The 18,176-nt window shown below is 44.5% G+C and overlaps 1 protein-coding gene and 1 pseudogene across 1 annotated transcript; both read right to left on the reverse strand.

Moving 5' to 3' along the window:
- Window positions 1-650, reverse strand: Mpc1l (mitochondrial pyruvate carrier 1 like). The gene has a single exon (XM_004850018.3). It carries the CDS (start codon window positions 548-550, stop codon window positions 140-142), a length of 411 nt encoding a protein of 136 aa, XP_004850075.1. The 5' UTR covers window positions 551-650; the 3' UTR covers window positions 1-139.
- A 2,378-nt stretch (window positions 651-3,028) lies between these two features.
- Window positions 3,029-13,193, reverse strand: LOC101708085 (group XIIA secretory phospholipase A2 pseudogene; annotated as a pseudogene).
- Between the last annotated feature and the right edge of the window lie 4,983 nt (window positions 13,194-18,176).

The following is an 18,176-nucleotide window of genomic DNA, read 5'->3' on the forward strand; positions in this document are numbered from 1 at the left end:
TTCTTTATTAACCAAACTGCTAGTTTCACCGGGGTTCGCACTGTTTGGGAGTCAAAACCAAAGTTTCCATCGGTGTGTCTTCAGGAGGAATAGAGTTCAGTTAGTGCTTGCCCGCTGCAAAGAACGTTGCCCCCAGGCATTACGGAGCTTGTTTCTGCGAGGAGGAGGACGCAGGACTGGGGCTGGTGGTGGCCGGCGGGTCGCGGGTCCCGGTGGCAGGTGCAGCGCGGCTGCCATAGTGGTAGTGCAGGTAGCGGGTGACCTGCATACTCTGCGCCACCACGTTGGTGCAGTGGCACGCCATCAGCAGATAGTTTCGAGGCTGCAGGCGGTAGGCGAAGCGCATGATAACCAGGGAGTAGAAGAAGAGCGCTGTTGTCACACGGCCACTGATGATATCAGGCGGCGACTTCATGTCGTTGAAGGCAGCCAGTGGAAGGCCCCAGTTGGCCACAGGACCCCAGAAGTGCGTGCTGGTCAGGTAGTCCCGGAACTCTTTGGTCTTCACGTAGGCTCTCGCCCTCCGAAGTAGCGCTCCCAAGCCTGCCATGACCACCCAGTGGGAGGGGGCCCAATGGTCGCACTGCCAGCCCACAATGCCTCGAGCACGGAGGCCAAACGTGCAGCAGGCGCTGCGGCCTCGCACCTGGCATGTGCCTGCCGTAAAGTGCTTCAGACTGCGCACGTGCCTCTGTCGTGTGTTCCAGTCGCGATGGGAGGGCGTGGCTTCACCCTCTTAGAGTCCCCAGAGCATGCTGGCGTGCCTGTGTGTTCACTCCTTTGTCAGAGGTGGAACCAGAAACTTCTACTTCCCTCCCTATGGTGCTGTGGCCACTTTAAAGCACTCAGGACTCCACCTGCCACCGAGGGAGGCAAGCTGGCTACCTGCTGTGTTCACTATGCAGAAGAAACTGCTCGCTTTGTCCAGTCCAACTAGATGTTGACATAAACTTCCTCAACCAGGTACAGACTTTGGTCCTTCCACAATTACCTGAATGTTACTTGAAGGCACAGTGACACTTCACCTCTAAATGTTACCACGTCTCTTAAGAACAAGGACTTTTGCCTGTTTAACCACAATCCACACAGATAAGTAACATTTAGTATGGCACTATTATCTACTATGCAGTGCATATTTGGATTTTATAGTTTTATGGCTGTTTTTCTTATTGCAGAGAGGAGATTCAAGATCCAGTCACAATCCACATTTTGTTAATTTCTTGGGTTAATCTTTTTTTTAATTTTTTTTTTTTGACACCAGGGATCGAACTCGGGTCCTTGCACTTACAGGGCAGGCGGCAGAACCACTGAGCTAAATCCCTGGCCCGGGTTAATCTCCTTTAATCTAGACGAGTTCCCCAGCTGTTTATGGCTATTATGATACTGAGATTTTTGAAGAGTCCAAATCAGTGATTTTTCAGAATGCCCTTAATTTGGATTTGTCTGCTTTCTCATAATCAGATTTAGGTTAAATTTTGTGTGTGTGTGTGTGTGTGTGTGTGTGTGTGTGTGTGTGTGGCAAAATAACTACACAGATGATCTTTAGTGCAGCACATTGGGAAGCCCCCAATGTCACTGTGTATGTCATCCGCAGTAAGTTTGATCCTTGGCTACAGCATTGTCGGACAGGTTTCTTCATTGTGGTAAAGGTACCTTACCCCTCGGTAATCAACAGATAATCAGAGGGAGGTGGACGCTTTGACAGTGGGTATTCTATTCTCCAGCAGTCTTTCACCTGATCTATCTGTTGAGGAAAATTCTTCAATGAAAAAATTAGTGATTATTTTCCCAATGTTTTCTACTTTTTCCAATAAAAATAGCAATTAAAAAATAATTGAACATGCTTTGAAATATTAATACTTTAGTGATTTACAAACAAGTTCATTGTAGCTTTAAAATTAATGTTTATTATCTATGTTCATTTATATCCCAAATATTTTACAGATAGCACTTTAAAATATAGCCATTGCTCAAAAGGAAAGCAGCATAATTTTTAGATAACCCTTTTTTTTTTTTGGTACCAGAGATTGAACTTGGGACCTTGCACTTGCAAGGCAGGCACTGGAACCACTGAGCTAAATCCCTGGCCTTAGATAACCCTTTGTAAGTGCTGGATTTCCTGATATGATGATGGCTATACTGGTGCAAATCAGTTCAGTATAAGTTTTGATAAATCAGCAAGGATGTATTGAATGACCTTTTAGGCCTACACTGCTACATATTTCACCATCCTAAAAGAAGTGTAAGCTATTCCTCCTTGTAGAAGAGGCTTTCAGTACTTGTAGATCATATATAGGTCATTACTTGTTTTGGTTTTTTTTGGTTCCTTCCAGGCATAAATGTTTATTGAAAATTTTATAGTAAACAAATAATACTTATAAGTGAAGATTTCCCCTTATTTCCAAATAAGATAATGTTGAATAGACCTTATAGTGAATGAATATATCTGATCACATTTAAAAATATATATATACTCTGACAGAGTTACACACTCTTCTTTTCAAAATGTCTTCCCTAGCACATTCCTGTTTTTGACACTGATCGAGATAATTTGGCCACTGAGGCAGCAACATCCAGAAAGACACCTGAAAAGGCAGCCACACCCTCCTCTCCATCTCCTCAAACTTTTTCTTTTTGAGACAGGGTCTCACTGTGTATCCCATATTGGCCTTGAACTTCTGGTGATCCTCCTGCCTCAGCCTCTGGAGTGTTCGCCACCACACCTGGCTATTTGTGTGTGTGTGTGTGTGTGTGTGTGTGTGTGTGTGTTTTTCTTAGAGGTTTTAACATCAAAATATGGTCTTGTTAGGTTTTTGTTTTGTTTTGTTTTGGTACCGGGAATCAAACTCGGGACGTTGCACTTTTGAGGCAGGTGGCGGAACCACTGAGCTAAATCCCCGGCCCCTAATCTTGTTAGGTCTTAAATGACCCTTTTACCAAAGCCAGGCAGCTTTATGCTGTGAAAACATCAGTTTTTTGGCAAAGGTTAAATTATCCATCCTGGCCTGTCCCCAGCTGTCAGACCTTCTTAGAGATCAGTCTTCTCCTCGAAGCAACACCTACAGGCGGCTCGCTGGTGTCCAGGTACAGCTTGCAGCCCAGATGGATGATGCTGTCGAACAGGAGCTCCACCACTGTCTCACAGGCCTGCACGTTCTGAGCCAAGCCCAGGGTCTTATGCACGCCCTGACAGATCTTGGAGAGGCAGTAGTGGAACTCGTCATAGTCATTCTTGCTCTTGCCACAAGTCTCGTAGCACCGATCATGCTGGTTGCAGCACTTGGTCAGGGAAGGGATCCCAACATTAAGGTAAACGCTGAACAGCAGAGAGCCGCACCCATTCGGCAGAGAAGGTTTGTACCCATAGTGTGGAAAAGGCTTCGATCCGTCGCTGCACCAGTACTGGCACGGCCCATCCTCGCCTCACAGCAGGAGCAGCGCGGCATTCAGGTATGTGTCGATCTTGTCCACCCCGTTCCGGATGGTCTTCAGCATGGTCCTCTAGACAGTGGTCGCAGACCTCACTGGCTAGGAGCGGCAGCAGCAGCAGCGTGAGTGCGGGAGACTGGAGCCGGGCCATGCCTGCACCCAGTTTGAGCCCCGGCACCCGGAGGCTGGCTCTGCACCTTTCCCTACTTGGTTTTGATTACCTATGGCTGTGTAACAAATCACCCCAAAACTTTGTGGCGTAGAACAACAATCCGCGATTTTACTCAGAAATTTGCAAGTTGGGCAGAACTTAGTGGGGCCACCTCGTCTGCTCCGTGTATCACCAGCAGGGTTGCTCAGCTTGGGACTGGAAGATCCATTTTCAAAATGCTCCCTTGTATGGCTGGCTGGTTGATGCTGGTTGTTGGTGGGGAGTTTTGACCCACATGGGCCACTCCACAGGCTGCACGGGCTTCCTCACAGCATAGTGGGTGAGCTTCAAGATCAAACATACAAAAGAACCAAGCAGAAACTGTGTGGTCAGTAGAATTCTAAGATGACCCCAGTGGTTTAGTTACTTTCTCTTTGCTGGGACAAAATATCTAACACCCACAAGATAAAGGAGAAAAGTTTATTTTAGCTCACAGTTTGTAGAGGTTTCAGCCCATAGTCAGGCTGGGTCCAAGGCAGGGTAACATGGTAGAGGAGAAACAGTCCATGGCGTGGCAGGCAGGAAGCAGAGCAACTTCCTTCTACTTTCCCTGTTTATTTCATCCAGGCTACAAGCCTATGGGTTGGTGCCATCCACACCCAGGGTGGGTCTTTCCTCTTCAGTAAATCCACCATCCACACCCAGAACTATGCTAAACTAATCAGCAGACTAATCTAGTATCACAAGCCCATGATCCCATTACTCCCAAAAGCCCCACCTATGAGCTCATGAGACTTTGGGAACACATCTAGAGATAAACCGTAATACCCTTGAGTATAATCTTCCCTTGAGTGTGAGTGGAATCTATGGCCATCATGACAAAAGGTACTTTACAGGTGTAATTGAGGTCTCAAATTGGCTGACCTTACTATAGGGAGATCATTCACATGGACCTGACCTACTTACACAAGCCATTTAAATCTGAGTCTAGAGGTCAGAGACAGAGGAAGTCGGAGATTGGAAGCATGAGATGGATTTGACATGAGAGATATTCTTCACAGCTGGTTTGGAAGGTGGAGGTAGCCACATGATAAGGAATGCAGGCTGCCCCCATCTGACAGCCAATGAGGAAACAGTGACCTCAGTTTTAAAACCATAAAGAACTGACGGGGATTTACCTCAGTGGTGCCATGCCTGGCTCACAAGCACAAGGTCCTGAGTTCAATCCCCAGTACTACAAAACAACAAAAACAAAAACCAAAAAATCCCCAAAACATAAAGAACTGAATTCTGCTAATAACATGAATGAACTTGGAAGTAGCTTTTCCCGAGTCTCCAAGAAGTCAATCTGGTTAACACCTTCATTTCAGCCTTGTGAGACTCTGAGAACTCAACCATACTGTGCCCAGAATTCTGACCTATAGAATAATGGACCAACAAATGGTCCATTGATTTAAGCCACAAGGTTTGTGATAATTCTTTGTCCAGCAAAGGAAACTAATATATGCTATTTTGTAGTTTTTGTGGTGCTGGGGATAGAACCCAGGAGCTTGTACATGCTAGGCAAGGGCTTTACCACTGAGCTATACCCCCAGCCTTTACCACTGAGCTAAATCCCCGGCCCTACATGTCTGTTTTTATGCTAGTACTATGCTGTTTTTGTTACTATAGCTTTGTAGTATAACTTGAAATTGGGATTGTGATGCCTCCTGCTTTGCTTTTTTTTGCTCAAGATTGCTTGCCTATGCCAGTCTCGAAAGCATAAGGTCCTGAGTTCAATTTCTGCTACAAAAAAAAAGATTGCTTGGCTATTCTAGGTCTCTTCTGGTTCTATATGAATTTTAAGATTGTTTTTTCTAGGGCCGGGAATTTAGCTCAGTGGTTCCGTCGCCTGCCTCGAAAGCACAAGGTCCTGAGTTCATCCCCAGTACCAAAAAAAAAAAAGATTGTTTTTTCTAGTTTTGTGAAGAATGTTGTTGGTATTTATGTAGGTATTGAAATAGACCTGTATATCACTTTTGTTAATATTGGCCTCAGGCTCCTAAGTAGCTGGGATTACAGGTGTGAGCCACCACACTGGGCTAAGCTATATAGGTTTTTATGGACCCAGACTCAGAAGTCATGCATTTCACTTTCTCTATAGTCATCAGGCTACCCAAATTCAGTGGAAGCAGACATAGACTCACCTCTCAAAGTCAGATGTGTCAAAGACAAAGAAGAGCATACAAGATGCAAAATATTGTTCTCATTTTTTTGAGACTGGATTTCACTTTGTAGTTCAGTGTGGCCCTGAACTGACTGTGTAGCCCAGGTTAGCCTCAAACTTGTGATGATCTTCCTGCCTCAGCCTCCCAAGTGCTGGGATTACAGGTGTGTGCTACCAGGCCAGGTTGAGATGAAAAATATCATTGTAGCCACCTTTGGAAAGTACAATCCACCATATTACTTGAAAACATCTAATTATAGAAGTAGAAGTGAAAGAAAGACGCCAGTGGTGGCAACCACACAGCCATGTCAGGAGGTTCCAGTGTGTTCGTCCGCAGCAAGTGCTTTGTGTGGGGCCTGCTACACAGCAGGTGCTCAGTGAATTGTAGCTGTGGTCATATTATCATCCAGCCCAGCCCGCTCACTTTACAAAGCAGGTGTGAGGCCTTGGGAGAGTGTCACATTTGCCATGGTGACCCAGCGAATTCCTGAGAAAACAGGATCAAGGTTTCCTATTTCTCAAGTCAAGCTTCTGCACAAATCCCTGTGACTTCTGGTGTGTGTTTGTTGTTCTGTGTTATGAGTTCCTTTAGGCCAGAGAAGGAATGACCAGCTGTATTTCTTTCGGGGCTGGGCTGTGGCTTAGTGGTAGAGCGCATGCTTAGCTTGCTTGAGACCCTGAGTCTGTCCCCAGCACTTCCTCCCAAAACATCAATGACCTAGGAAAGAAACACTGCCTCTGCCCACAGACTTTGTCACGAGTTGACTGGATGTGGTCTATATGCACCATGACAAGTCCTGCCTATCCCAAAGGGCATTTCCAGCTAGGCAAATAGGGGTGCGCTCGGTGTGGAAATGACTGTCTGGTAGGTGCTGACAGATGTTGGGGTGCATACAGTTGCCTACCATCTGCATGAGTTCTGCATCTGGAGTTACCCAACTGATTGAAAATGGGAAAAAATTTCATCTGTACTGAGCATGTACAGACATTTTTCTTTCTTGTTATTATTCCCTGAACAATACAGTTTAGCAACTATTCACACAGCCTTTACATCGCATCAGGTATTATGTGTGGTGTGGAGATGATTTGAAGTACGTGGGATGTGTCATAGTTTGTTTCCAGCCGCCCCCGCCCAAGCCTCCTGTGTCAGAGGTGGGGCTCCAGGAGGTGACTGGATCAGGGGTGCTGTACTCATTGGTGGATTAGTGCGCTGATTAGTTTATAGCTAAATGAGTTGCTAGGAGGCCAGGCTTGGGGGTGGGGGTCGCTGGGGGCGTGGCCTGGAAGGCGGTATCTCCGTTACATTCTGGCTCCTCCCTTGGCTTGCTGCTTCCTGGCTGCCTTGACATGAGTAGCTTTCCTCCCCCCGCCCCTTCTACCAAGCCTTTCCTGCCTGGGACCTGACCAAATAATGGGCTAAAAATGTGAGCCAAAATAAACCTCTCCTCCTTTAAGCATATTTTTTTGTGGCACGGTAATTTAGAATGGTCTCCAACTTTTGGCAGTCTTCCTGCCTCAGACTCCTGGGTGCTGGGAATACAGGCATGTGCCACCACATCCAGGTCTCCTTTAAGTTGTGTGAGGGATTGTATCTCAGTGATGGGGATGGAACTAAGGATATGTGTAAGTTATCACAAACAGTCTGTCTTTTTTTGTTGTTTTGTTGAGACAGGGTTTCATTATGTAGTTCAGGCTGGTCTTGAACTCACTGTATAGCCCAGGCTGGCTTCAAACTCACAGGGATCTTCCTGCCTCAGCCTCCCGAGTCCTGGGATCACAGGCATGTGCCACTACACCCAGCTCCTGGTAGGTTTAATAAATTTTTTTTGCTGGTGTGGTGGTACACATCTATAATCCCAGTACTCAGAAGGCTGAGGCAGGAGAATCACGGTGAATTCAAGGCCAGCCTGGGCTGCAAGTTTAAGACCAGCCTGAACTACATGTTAAGACCCTGTCTCAAAAAACAAAACAAACCAAATCTAAAAAAATTTTTTCAGTAGTATTGGAGACTGAACCCAGGGCTTTTGCACTAAGCTACATCCCTTGCCCTTTTTAAATTTAATTTAATTTTTTATTTTGAAACAAGATCTTGCTAAATTGAATTTGGGATCTCCTTACCTCACCCTCCCGAGTGCTGGGATTACAGGTGTGGATATTCATTGATTGTGGTAGTGGTAATGAGTGGACCACACCTACACTAGAAATGGAAGGTAAGACTCGGTAATGGAACCTGACCAGCAGTTAGAGAGAGACAGTAAGAGGGTCACCAGGATGGACTGAGAAAGATACAGGGCTAGGAATGAGCACAAGTATGGAGCTGGATGTAATAGTATATGCCTGTAATCCCAGTACTCAGGAGGCTGAGGCAGGAAGATCATGAATTCAAGGCCAGCCTGGGCTACAAAGCAAGTTTAGGCCCAACCTGGACTACATAGTGAGACCTTGTCTCAAAAGACCAAAAGGAAAACAAAGAAACAAACAGAAACCTGTAGAAAATTTGACATGTCTGACAACGTTTTAAGATTAGGGAACATCAGTACTGCCGGCCTGTGATTATCCCAACCCACAGGTAGATGCCCTGCCATACGTTGCACTGGGGTGCTTGTTCATCTGATTGTTTTTTTTTTTTCCAGTACTGGAGATCGAACCCAGGGTCTTTGCACTATGCTACCTCCCCAGCCCCTTTTGATTTTTTATTTTGAGACAGGGTCTCACTTAAATTGCCTAGGCTGGGCTCAGAATTTGTGATCCTCCTGCCTCAGGCTCGAAGAATGCTTGTGTGCCACCATGCCTGGCCCATTTCACTGCATTTTAATTGATGAGACTGAACAGCTACAGGTTTATCGTTATTTTAAACACAATTTCTCTTGCATTTTTATTACCAGAAGGAGCATTTCTACTCTTTGTGCCTCCCGAGCATGAATTGTGAGGGCTGCTGCGTGACTGGCCCGAGAGGCCCTCAATTAGGAGCATGGCTGGTAAGTTCGCCAGCGCCCCTTAGAGGGAAAATGACAGAGAACAAACGCAAAGATAGGTCCCTGTGTTTTCTCAGTCTTGAAAGTGCTCCGTGGTCCGATTTCTTCTGCCCTGGGTTCTCAGCCATGAGCCCTATGCAATCCGCTTGACCTGAATGACCCTGGGCCTACACGACTCTTTGGCGAGTTCTGGTACAGCGGACCAGAGTGCTTTTTAGTTGTTCTTTTACACTTTTTCTTCTGAAATCATTTCAAACTCTTGTAAAAGTTAGAATAGTCTAAAAGTATAATAACAAAGCAAGAAATGTCCTCCCTCAAAAAACCCTTCTCATATGCCTTTTACCTAGATTCACCAACATTTGTATTTTGCTACATTCATTTTATCTTCTCTCTACCCCTAAGTGTGTCTTAAGAACTTCAGTGTGAGATGGAGTGGGCACACACACCTGTAGTCCTGGCTACTCAGGAGGCTGAGGCAGGAGGATCACTTGAGCCTAGGAGTTTGAGACTAGCATGGGCAAGAGTAAGACTCCATTTCAGGATGGAAAAAAAGGAAAACTTCAATGTGCATTTCCTAAGCATATAGACATTCAGACTTTACATGACCATGATAATCAAAACCAAGGCATTTAGCATTGATAGAATACTTTATAATACTTTACAGTTTGTACTCAAAGTTTGCCAGCTGTCCCAAAAACAAAAATCATTTTGTGTTTCTACTTCAAGATCCGGACCAGGATTACATGTGGCATTTAATGTAATGTCTCTTCAGTCTCCTTTAATCTAGAACAACACTTCTTCCTGTGTTTGATTCATGATGATACAGAAAAGTTTTAGATAACTTAATAGATTGAATATTAAGGTAGTTGTAGAAGCAAAATAAGTAATGTGTTCTTTTAAGATTTGCTTTTCCTGTAACTCCTTGTTTAAGGTGACGATTATCTGACTCTTTAACCAGTAATTTCATTAACCTAAGGAAGTTACCCTGCCAGGGTGAATTTACAATGTATATGTGCCTATCTTGTATCTGTGACTTGTAAATAGGAACTGGAATTGTATTTACACATCAAAGACCACTAGGGATGAGATAATGGCTAAAAAGGATATAAAAAGGGAAACGCTGAAGAAAGGGCTCGCGGATACTGACCAGACTGGTTTCTGGCATTCCCGCCCGCTCGTGAGAAGAAATTTTATTATTTTATCCGAATTCTGTGTCTCTGTGTATTTCTTTCCAAGATTTCCATAACAATGACTTGGCATTTTAGAAGAACAAGCTGCAGTTTGCTGGAATGACCCTCAGTGGGGGTTCACTTGGTGTTTCCTCGTGCCTACTTCATGGTCTGAATGTGCATGCGGCCCCCCAATTTCATATGCTGGACACTACCCCCAAAGTGACAGTTTAGGAGGTGGGGTCTTTGGGGAGTGATTAATTCATGACAGCTCTGCCCTTGTGAATGTGATTGGCCCCTTATAGAAAGGTGGGAAGAAAGGTCCAAGGGCACACTGGAGACCCTTTGTGAACTTTCTGTCACTCCTGCCATGTGAGGACACAGCAGGAAAGCGCCACCTTGGGTGTAGAGAGACCTCACCAGACATGGAATCTGCTGCTGCCTTGATTTGAGGCCTCCCAGCCTCCAGGACTGTGAGAACTATATTCCTCTTATTTATAAAGGCCCAATCCAAGGTGCTTTATTATAGCATCCCAGTGGACTAAGCTGTCTACCCGAGGACTCTCATTTTGGGCAGGGTCACCATGGAAGCAAGGTGGCAGCCCTGGGCCCACATGGGAAGCGTGATGGCCATTCGTCTGGCTATCAGTGATGTGAAGCTAGTGTTGGCCACATTTCTCCACTGTAGTCAGGGTTTTCCCCTGTCCAGTTAATAAGTAATTTGCAGAGAGATACTTTGAGATTATGTAGATATCTATTCCTCATCAAATATTTAACCTAGTTGTTTTTACATCCATTGATGATTCTTACCCGAATCAAGTATTACTCTAGTGATAGCAGCATTTCACTTCTTTAACGATTTTTCTGTCTAATGATTTAAAGCAATAAAAATCAGAAATGTATTTTGTTAAATTTGCCCTGGAATGATGGCCAGCATTTACAGAAACAGCTAAGTGTTCCTGAATTATGACTGTGCAAATGGAACACCGAGGCTGTGAGTATTTTATGAAACTTTTATTTATTTGTTTTGCCATATCCTGTGCTGATTTCCTTGTAATATTTGCTCTTCAGTTCTACCAAGGGGAATAAATAGCATTGCGGCTCCAGAGAAGCCTGATGAATAAAACAATAGGCGGAAGTGCCGGAGCTGCTATTTTCAGGCACTGCTGACCGTAATCTTGGAGCCATCTGTGGCCCTGATTCTAATCTTCCGCATTCTTCACTGTTGTTCTCCTGTGACTACAGCAGCTGGAGGCTGGTGCTTCTCCGTCTTCCAGGGGAATGGGGACATTAGTGCTGTGTGTCGTCCTCAATTGGTCCAGCTAAAAAATTCTCCTCAAGTTGCCAGCTGGTCTGGGTCTGTCATGCAGTGAATTGGCCAATGGGAGTAGGTTGTTTTGCACCCCGCCCCCCCAGCTTCCTCCAGCCTTGTTTCCCAGCAGTCACCCACTCCCAGGCCTCCTCGGGGATCCTGCTGTAGGGGAGGACCAACTTCACCTCTCCCCAGATGCCCCAGCTGGGCCAGAGACTTAATCTAAGATTAACAGGAGAAAAACTATGCAGATTAAGATTCACAGCTGGAGGCTGAGACAGAATCACCATGAGTTCAAGGCCAGCCTGGGTTATAGAGTGAGCTCAAGACCAGCCTGAACGACAAAGCAAGACTCTGTCTCAAAAAACAAACAAAAATTCTCATGACTTTGGTGTCTTCATAAGGAAATGAAGATCCAAAGAACAGATGAGGACATCACGGAAAGATAACTAAATTATATGGGGAGAGTAAAGGGCAGTAAGAATTATTCCCACAAGGCCTGTGTGTGCAGGATTCTCTCAGCTGTGACTGTCATCGGAAAAATGTTCTTTCTCCTGGTACAGGGAGGATATCTTTCACCTGGGAGCTTTTATCTGCTGATTTCAGGGAGAAAAGGGAAAGATGAAAAGGCCTTTCTTGCATATGCTAGGGGTTTTTCCTGTGGCACAGCAGATTGAATCTAGGAGCTCTCTACCACTGAGATACATCCGCAGCCTTTTTTATTTTTTATTTTGAGACAGAATCTCGGTAAGTTGCCCAGGCTGACCTTTTTCGGCCCTCCTGCTTCAGCCTCCTGAGTAGCTGGGATTATAGGCATGTGCCACCACACCTGGCTTGCATCTTCTATTTGTCAAGTGCCTTGAGCTTGAAGTAATTGTTATGTCAAAGTGGCACATTTTGGGGTGGTGTATTCTGCCACCTTTCACATTCCTAGTAGATAGATTAGTGCCTACTCCTAATACCTGATCTTTGCACCAGAAATTAAAACTTTGGTCAGCCTTTCGATGAGAAGATCATCCAGTATTTTGAATTTTCGAAAAATAGGTAAAACCACAGAATTTTGACTTTTAAAAATCTCTTTTGGATGATGCTGAGGATGGAACCCAGGTCCTCATCTATGCTAAGCAAGTGCTCCGTCATCGAGCTTTGTCCCCAACCCTACAACTTTTGTTTGAAAATATTTCATATTCTCAAAGAAACTGTAAGAATAATATGGAGAACTGTTACACAGCCTTTACTCACATACCAGTGCCCGCTCCTGCCAGGCAACAAGTGTTCGTTCCAGGGATCATATGGGCCAGGGCCAGGGAGGGAGCCAGAGAGGTGACAGGGTCTGAACTGGCTCAGGACTTGGAGGACCAGGGGAGGAAGCCATCAGTCAACAGGAAGAGCCAGGCAGGGCAGTGTCCGTCACTGAGAGTCACAGAGGGAAGAAGAGCTGGACTCAGCGGAGGAGTGACCAGAGCGCCTGACCTCTGCTGCCCAACTTCACCTCCATGCAGGAAGCCTCCTACGGACCACTGAGCAGCTCCCACCCCGGCAAGGATTCTGGGAAACATGGTCCCAGCTTAACTAAGCTGACATGGAGCCAGCTGTGACACCCATTTTAAACACTGCCATGTTTGTTTTCTCATTCCCTTTACTGATGTATATGTGTGTGTATCTAAGTGTACACCACAAACACACACACACACACACACATGCATGCACACACATCTCGAATGCACGTTGCTATTTCTTGTCCCTAAACCTTTGAGAGCAGGTTGCAGATGTCATGCTGCTTCACTCTGTTACACTTCCTAGGAGCAGAGGTCTGCTGTGATGTAACCCAGTAGTCATGGGCTTAGGAAACGGGAGACTGATACAACTCTTCATCTCTAGTCAATGTTCCCATTTTATCAGCTGCCCCAATCGTGTCCTTGGTGGCGTTTTCTTTCAGTCCACGCCCCATTTCGGTCTGGTTCGGGGCATTTAGCGGCAGTTCCCTGGGGTGTGGGACAGCCCCTCGGTCTGTCCGTTTCACACAACGTGGACGTTTTGGTGAGAGTAGAGGTCAGTTGTTTTACAGAACGTCCCTCACTCAGGGTTTGCCTGTGGGCTCCTCCCCATTCAGTTTAGGTCGCAGGCGAACACTGCAGAAGCCAGCCTCGTCCTTCCCACGCACACCTCTCCACCCTCGTCAGGATGAATGCTTCCTCACCAGCCAGCAGACTGCCCACTTCCCACCTGTGCGTGTCCACTCAGCCTGGTGCAGCTGACAGCAGTGGTAGGAAGACGCGTGGGGACGGAACACCTCCTCATCAGGCTTTCTCTCCCATGCAGTGACTCTAGTCCCAGTCACTACTTACTGTGAGGAGTTGAAAGGGACAGTGTCCAACTCTAACACATACATCAGTCAGCATTAGACAGGATCTATTGATTTCTTTCTTTATTTTCTTTTTCTTTTTTTTCCCCCTAGTACCAGGGATCAAACTCAGGACTTTGTGCTTGTGAGGCAGGTGCAGCGCCACTGAGCTAAATCCCTGGCCCTGGACCTATTTATTATCAATACGGCCTCATGGATTCATACTTTATTCACTCTGTCATAATCTTTCACTGTCTTAAGCCGGTGTGGTAGTGCATGCCTCTAATCCCAGCACTCTGGGCGGCTGAGGCAGGAAGATTGCAAGTTTGAGCCCAGCTGGAGTAACTTAGTGACTTAGTCTCAAAAAAAAAAAAAAAAACAGGTTGGGGATGTAGTTCAGTGCAGAGGTCCTGGGTTCGATGCCCAGTACCCCACTCCCCACCCCCAAAACTTCTCTGCCCTGTGAATTTGGATGCTCAGGTTGGCCCAAGTTTGGAAAGCAAAAGCTCCTTGAAGCTGTCTTCTCTGACCTTTTGGCATTAACTGCACAAATAAGTGCCATTTCTTCCTTTGCCAGTATCATTCTGTGCACCCTCACACCTTATAGGAACTAACTTCACTGTTGTCTGTTTTTTACTTCCTGTGTTGCTTTTCACAAAAAATAAGGAGCTATATGCATGTTTCCTTACTTCCCCTTTCTCACACAGAAGCTAACAGGATATAATATTTTTTAATTTTTCTTTTCTCACATGACAGTATATCCTGGTACTGGGCTTGGTGCACGCCTATAATTCCAGCACTGAGGAGGCTGAAGCAGGAGGGTTGTGAGTTCAAGGCCAGCCTGGGGATTACATAGTGACACCCTGTTTCAAAAACCAAAAAAAATATCCTGGAAACTACTCTGTATCACCCATAGGGATGCCTCACAGGGATCTTCCTTATTCTTTTTTTAACAGCTACATAGTGGTCACTGTGTGGATGTATCATGGTTTATTTAACAAGGATCTTTTATTTGGTCACTTAGGTCATTTCTACTATTTTTGCAAGTACAAGTAATGCTTAATACCCTTGTATATAGCCATTTTCTTGTTGTTATAGGGGAATTTTAAGAGTAAAGTCCTGAAGCTGGTATTGCTGGGATAAGGAGTAAATACAGACTCGGTCTTGTTCTATATTGCCACATTTGCCTGTCCACGGGGTCCACGTGTGTCACCACCCCACAGCCTTCTCAACAAAGTATATTGCCAAGCTATAAAATGGCTAAGAAAAGGGTGTGGCTTTTATACCAGCTGTATCAAGGTGTAGCTCACATACAGTTCACACACTGGAAGTGTACAAGTCAGGGGACTTTAGTATATCCAGTCATGCAGCCATCACTATAATCAATTTTAGAACATTTTCATCACCCCCAAAAGAAAGTTCCTGCTCATGAGTGGTCACTTTCCGTGGCTTCCCCACCCCCCACCCCCGGCAGCACTCGGTGGCCTCTCAGCTGTGTTCTGACTCGAGTGGCCTGTTCTGGACATTGTGTGGAAATAGCACTATGCACCATGTGCCCTTTGTGCCCGGCCTCTTCCACTTGGTGTGGCGGTGCAAGGCTCACCCATGTCCCCGCGTGTGCCAGTGCCTCCCCTGCTCCTCTCCAGCAACAAAGCAGCCCAGGGTGTGAAGCTGCACATCTGTCTGTCACCAGTCCATGGACATTTAGGCTGTGTCCACTTTTGGCTGTCAGGAATAATGCTGCTGTGAACATTTGTGTACAAATTTTTGTTCAGACACGTTTATTTATTTTTTGAGACAGGGTCTCACTTTGTAGTGCAGGTTGTCTTTGAACTATGTAGCCCAGGTTGGCACTGAACTTGGAGTGATCTTCCTGCCTCAGCCTCCCAAGTGCTGGGATGGACACATGGTTTTCTCTCTTCTGAGTGTATACTTAGGAGTGGAATCGTTGGAGCATATGACAACCCTACATTTAATCTTTGAGGAGCCGCCAAAGTGTGTTTCACAGTACTGCACTGTTTTACATTCCCCACCAGCAACGCAGGAGGGTCCCACTTTCTCTCTGTCTTCACCAATACTTGTTAATTTCATTAGAGCCATTGTAAGTGTTCTCTTAATTTGCACTCTTATTCAGAGTGAATTTGAGCATCTTTTCATATATTTAAGGGCAATTTTGATATCTTTTAAAGTGAATTGGGTGTTTACATCTTTGGCTCATTTAAAAATTTTGAACTTTTTCCTCTCAAATTTTATCTGCAAATTTTTCCTCTCATACATCTGTGATGTATGTTGCAATTATTTTATTCTAGTTTGCCATTTGGTTTTTGTCTCTTTAAAGTCATTTTTATTTATTTTACATTTTTGTTTTTTGAGACAGGGTCTCACTCTGTAGCCCAGGCTGGCCTCGAGCTCACAGGGATCCTTCTGCCTCAGCCTCCTGTAGGCATGCACCACTATTCTTGGCTTAAAGGCATTTTTAGCATCATTGACTAATGTTATAAGAGCCCCACATTGCGAATGAATAAGCAAAATGTGGTATATCTATACAAGGGATGTTACTGAACAATAAAAGGGAATGAGTTGCTGGCACATCTGTGACATCAGTGAACCCAAAAATCCTGTTCACCGAAAGAAACCAGACACAGGAGACCACTATTTCATTTAAGGTAAATCTGTAGAGGCAAAGAGTGGTTACCTGGGCAAGGGTCAGAGTAAGAAATGGAATTAATTATTGACTTATTGAGACTCAAAAAAGGAGGCTAAACATAGAGATTAAACATAGGGTTATAGGGCTGGGGATGTAGCTCAGTGTCACCATGGCTGCCTGGTAAGCACACAGTCCAGATACCAATAAATAAATAAATATAGGATTATAAGTGCAAGATCCTGAGTTCAATCCCCAGTACTGGAAAAAAAAAATAGGGTTATATGATCCAACAATTCCACTCCTGAGTATACACTCAAGAGAAATAAAACCATGTGTCCATACAGAACTTTATACACAAATACAGCAGCATTTTATAGCTCAGCACCAAGTCCCTGAGTTCAATCCTCAGTACAAGAAAAAAGAAAGAAAGAAAGAAAGAAAGAAAGAAAGAAAGAAAGAAAGAAAGAAAGAAAAATTTGCATAAGGGATGTTATTGGGATGATAAAAATGCTCTAAAGGAATTTTATAGTGATACTGCACAACTTGGTAAATTTACCAAAACATTGTGTTATACTCTTGAAATAAGTAACTTATATAAAAATGCCTCAATAAAGTTATAATAAAAAATTTAAAATATTAGATCGTCAAATTTATCAACATTTTATTTTATTGCATCTGAATTTATATTTTTATTGGTACATGTTGGCATTACATAATGATTACCTTCATCCTGGGAAGCTGGTGCCTGTATATAACACATTTTAATTCCTTTCGGGTCTTCTCCCCCTCCCACCTCCCTCCATCTCCTGGTTCCCTATGGCATCTGGATTTTGAATCGTTAGAAATGCTGTTTCTACACTCCAGCTATGAGAAAATTCTTTTTCTTCTGGTACCTGTATCGTGGCCCTTTCAAAATTTAGATCTCTAATCCATTTAGAGTTTATTCTTGTGTGTGCTGGGAGGTATGGATCTAGTTTGATCTTTTCCCAAGTGGGTATTCTGTTTCGCTACCATCATTTATTAAAAAGTCCAGGGCCGGGGATTTAGATCAGTGGTTCTGCTGCCTGCCTCACAAACACAAGGTCCTGAGTTTGATCCCCGGTACCAAAAAAAACCCCCAAATAAAAAGTTCATCTTTGCTCAGTGATTGGAGATGTTACCGTCATCATATGCTAAGTTCCATATTATTGTTCCTACCCCATAGGTTTGTATACTGTTTTAATCAGACATTTTCTAATATGCTTTAATACCTGGTAGAGCTAGTTTACCGTTGTAACTTTTCAGTGTTTTCTTAGTTTTTCATATAAACTTTAGAATCAACTCATCTGGTCCCATTAAAATGTTTTTATTTTTCATTTGGAGTGCATTAAATTTGTTAACAACTTGGGGAAAACTGACACATTTATATTTTTTGGTTGAATCCTGTTACCCAAAAAGACATGTTGTTGTTCTAAACCATTCCTCAACCTCAGAGTGTAACCTTATTTCAAAACAGTTGTTGCAGGCATAATTAGTTCAGATGAGGTCATGCTGGGCTAGGGTGGGCCCTTAATCCAATGACTCTTGCTTTTTGTTTTGTTTTGCAGTACTGGGGATGGAACCCAGGGCCATCCTCATGCAAGGCAGGCACTACTCTACCACTGAGCTGCACCTCCAGTTGTGGTGGTTGTTGTTTTAAGGAATTCTGTCCCAAGACTAACATAGAAATAGAGCCTGAGTTTCCAGTTTGTTGACCTGCCTCAACCACCACGTGAGCTAACTTCTTAAAATGCCTGTGCGTGCATACGTGTGTGTGTGTGTGTGTGTGTGTTTTCTCTGGAGAACCCTGATATACGTCTTTTCACTTGTCAAATCTAGCTTTATGTCTGTTAATGTTTCAGAGTAGGAAGTTGTTTTCTACATCCATCATTCTTAAAAACGACATAAAAATACAAGCCCAATGT

This window comes from Heterocephalus glaber, unplaced genomic scaffold (assembly GCF_053883595.1).
Source record: "Heterocephalus glaber isolate CG9 unplaced genomic scaffold, H.glaber_assembly_v1.0 deba00001547, whole genome shotgun sequence".
In the NCBI taxonomy this organism is placed as follows: Eukaryota; Metazoa; Chordata; class Mammalia; order Rodentia; family Bathyergidae; genus Heterocephalus; species Heterocephalus glaber.

What these genes read in the sequence shown, in the direction of transcription:
- Mpc1l (XM_004850018.3), bottom strand. Translation starts at nt 550, where the DNA reads ATGGCAGGCTTGGGAGCGCTACTTCGGAGGGCGAGAGCCTACGTGAAG.